At 32.6% G+C, this 4,095-nt stretch overlaps 1 protein-coding gene across 1 annotated transcript; it reads right to left on the bottom strand.

Annotated features, from left to right (window-relative positions):
• Nucleotides 1-594: 594 nt before the first annotated feature.
• On the bottom strand, nt 595-1,778 carry LOC111881430 (uncharacterized). Its single transcript, XM_023877825.2, has 2 exons — nt 967-1,778; nt 595-864 (listed from the first exon to the last, which is right to left on the bottom strand). Exons 1-2 carry the CDS (start codon nt 1,495-1,497, stop codon nt 757-759), a joined length of 639 nt encoding a protein of 212 aa, XP_023733593.1. The 5' UTR covers nt 1,498-1,778; the 3' UTR covers nt 595-756.
• Between the last annotated feature and the right edge of the window lie 2,317 nt (nt 1,779-4,095).

The raw sequence follows: 4,095 nt of genomic DNA, 5'->3' as shown, positions 1-4,095 counted from the left end.
TAGTTCACCGCCACCCTTTTACCATTGCCAACGTCTAAACCAACTCTACAACACCAATTAGGTTTGATTTTCAGTTCCAAGTTACATTTTGAGTTTCATGATCTATTTTAAGTTTCAGGTTCCAGTTTCATTTCACTTTCAAGTCTAATTTCAGTTTCAAGTTTAATTTCATATTTGATTTCAATTTCAGTCTCGATTTTAATTTCAAGTACATCGATTTTCATTAAGTTTTCAAGTTGATATTATGGTTTGCTTTAGGGTCCTTTCTAGTTCAAGTTTTAACGATTTTGTTGAATGTCAGAATCTACTTCATTTTAGCCGGAGGAACATTGTAGCCGGAGTATAATATGGTGGGCGGGAGTGCAGGACCAATTAGATTATATATATATATATATATATATATATATATATATATATATATATATATATATATATATATATATATATATATGTATGAAATAAATAAATTATTAAGGGCAAAACAATCTTTTTATATCATTCAAGTACCAAGCAACAAAAACATACCATAGAGATTGTGCAAGTTAAAAAAATATAAGGACCAAACATGCATATTACCCTAAATCAAGAGGGCCGTTCATGTAATTTACTCATATTTTTATTCCAATATACCCGTTAAACTCATAGCATTATTACACAACTTTCTGCATGAAATACAAGTTGTTCTTGTGAAAAAGAGTTTTACCATAAATAAATCTAATTTCTTCCAATAAAAAAAAATTAATAAGTTAGAAATAATCAATAATAATAATCATAATGTGATAGCTTGAGATGAGCAACGGACTCTTTCTTCTTCATTGTCTTCTTGAATTGCTTTGATGCCGCTTTCAACACCTTCTTCCACCCCTGTTTCATGTTCATCAAAACCCACAAGACTTTCAGAAAATTACTCCAATTTTGAAAGAGATTTACATAATTGAATCAAGAATATCTATAGGTAATCTTCACCTTGCTTTGAATTGGGGAAGAACTTGAAGAATCTGCAACCACACCGGATGAATTCGAACAAATCGATCCCAATTGATTATACCCTCTGAAAGTACCACTCCTTCTCTTCATCGGCGTCTTCTTATTGCTGAAATTGTGCTGGATTTTGAAGCAACTAAACACACACGAATCTGCAATCTTGTTCTTTACATTTTCCTTCAATTTCCTCACGGTTTCTCCGCCGCTGCTACCGTGACAAACCATATCATCGCCGCCGTGGTTGTCATCTTCATAGGAAAGCTTCCTCTGTAACTCCGGTGCTGGGGACGATGGATTTGAAGGATGAGGGACTAACGGAGACCAAATTGAGCTCTGGGTATAGTCGAAATCGAAAGCGGAGTTGTCGGGAAACTTGCAGAGAAGCTCGATCGACATTGAGGAGATCATGTATTCCACTATCTTCACCGCCGATATTCCGCCGCCATAGGTGTTCATCATGAGGCTTTCTCTCTCTTCTTCACGGCCAATTGACTCACTTCCGTTGAAATCCATGGTTGATTGTTGGACTCTGTTGGCTGTTCGCAGATCAATTGGTGAAGGAAAACGAAGGATAAAAGTAGCCGGTACGAGGAAGATGACAAAAAATAGCCGTTGGAGGGACAATCTCGGACTCTCCGATGACTGTTGAAACAAATGTCAAAATAAAGAGATCTTTGGGCCTTTGAGCCCGTTGTGATTTTGATTGGGCTCTTCAGAGAATCGAAATGTTTAATTATTATAAGTTAATTTTGCGAAAACTTGTTAGATTAACAGATTTATTGTTATAACAATATAATTCTGTAATTAGATTTAACAAATTATTAGTTTAAAAATTCATATGATATTAAGCTATAGCTTTAAAAACACACCGGAGTACAAGTACTACTTCGATATCTAAACGATTTTTTCCCCTCTAATAAACAATTAGCGAAGTAAAAATAAATTTACATAAATTACAGAGATCTTTAATATAAACTATATTCTAAATTAATGTGTAGTTAGTTTTTAATATTCATTTTAATTTTTATTAATAACTTCTATGGCATATCAGTGTTTTAATATTTAAAATGTACTACATTTTCAACAACTTATATGAAAATCCATAAACTTATTTACTTTTTTCAGAAAAAAATTATTTATATGTTTAAAAGATTTCAAAAAAGTCATTCAAATTAAATAGTTTATTTATTTATTTATTATACAAAATACAACATCAAAGCAAAATAAGTAACAAAACGGAAATAAGTTGATGTGAAAAAAACATAAATGCAACGATTCTGATCGTGAAACATTGTTTGTGTTACCACTAATGTAATAATGGTTCGGTTTTTGACTAAATCCAAAACCGAGTTGAAAATTTTGGTTTTTGACTTTGAAATATACATACCCAGTTGAGATGTGATATGATTCCATCGCGATGCCTAAGAACACGATCTAATAGATCGTTGTATCGAGTAGTTGGATCATAGTCTTTTACCATGAGCGCTTTAGGGCGTCCTCAATATATGTTTTCAGATACTGCTATCCAATTACAACCCGTCTTTGCTCAATGGATAATATTTTCTATATAATTTGAAATTATTGTAATTTTACTTTATGACATATACGAGATGCCTACTAATTGAAGGAAATATGAGGTTCGTAGTTAAGAGGGTTGTGCAAAAAAAAACATCACAACTTACCAACTACCTAACAAAAAAAAAACAAAATTTAAAACCGAAAAACAAAACCATTATGGAAAAAATGGTAAACCGCATCGTATGAACGGATCACGTCAAACCCGTCTTAAAGCCACGTGAGAGGTTAATCACCAAACACTACCAACATTTTAAGTGTATGAGGGTTTGAACCATAAACTTCATGTGTGAAATTTGTTGGGTAAATAACAAAGCAAGTTAATTACTCTATACAAATGATAAACAAGCTTTGGTGAAACTTGCGGAATAAAATTTCTGAAGAGAGAGAGAGAGAGAGAGATAGAGAGAGAGAGAGAGAGAGATGATTTTACTAAATTTTCAGGAATTATTACAATTACTTAGTGTTGCACCTTACTTGACCTCTCAAAACAAAAAAAAAATCATTCTTGCTTACAAACTGCTCCAAAGAATGTGCTCTCGCAATGATCTTTTTCTTGAAAGAACTAATGAAAAACTAGCATGAAATAATGATGGAGATGTGTGCCTATTTATAGGCAAATATGGGAAACCCTAAATCTAATGGGCTAGACCCATCATAATTAGTCCATGAAAAAGATGCTCTAAATCTTAGCGGAACACCATACAACAACTTCCTCCTTCCTGACAGAGATTTTTCTCACCAGCAAAGCTTTCTACCACAAACAAAGCTTTATGCCACCAAATAGAACTTTCTCTCACCAAATAGAGCTTTCATTTACCAACACAACTTTCCAACTTTCATTCACCAACATAACTTTCTACCACAAATAAATAGGGCTTTCTCTCACAAATAGAGCTTTTTGCCACCAACAAAGATTTCTTTTACCAACATAGTTTTTTTGCCATCAAATAGAGCTTTCACTCATCAATAGAGCTTTCTGCCACCAACATAATTTTCTCTCACCAACAGAGATTTCTCTTAACAACATAGCTTTCTGTCAAAATTTCACACCCCAACAAAATTTCACTCCTCAACCGTTAGACTCCAATCGCGGAGGAAAACCAAACTATTTTGAAAACTTATGGTTTAATGAATTTTTTTTACTGGTTGAGTTTGGTTTCTTTTAAATGAAAACCGAAAAGAAAGGAACCAAACAAAATACTAAAATTTATGTTATTTTATGTATTTGTTTAATTACGTATGTGTGTTAAAAAATAGAATGATAATTACCCATTCAAGTTTTTTTTATTGAAAGTTGAAGTGATAAACATGTTTGACATTGTTTTGTATTTTGTTAAATTCAAACGACATTTGTTTGATTAAACAATACATAAACAAGCGTTTCTGTCAATCCTGTTTTTTTCTCGTGTCTCAACCATTTCAAATCCGATGATCTCACCCTGATGATCGTTTGCATACATATTTTCTTTATCACTTAGACAATCCTGATTTTTTTCTTGTGCCTCAACCACTTGTTGGAGATAACTATCTATT

This window comes from Lactuca sativa, chromosome 1 (assembly GCF_002870075.4).
Source record: "Lactuca sativa cultivar Salinas chromosome 1, Lsat_Salinas_v11, whole genome shotgun sequence".
In the NCBI taxonomy this organism is placed as follows: Eukaryota; Viridiplantae; Streptophyta; class Magnoliopsida; order Asterales; family Asteraceae; genus Lactuca; species Lactuca sativa.
This window is presented reverse-complemented; position numbering and strand designations above follow the sequence as displayed.

Coding starts and splice junctions, on each gene's coding strand:
- LOC111881430 (XM_023877825.2), bottom strand. CDS start 1,497: ATGGATTTCAACGGAAGTGAGTCAATTGGCCGTGAAGAAGAGAGAGAA. Junction 865..966: donor CTTCCCCAATTCAAAGCAAG/GTGAAGATTACC, acceptor AACATGAAACAG/GGGTGGAAGAAGGTGTTGAA.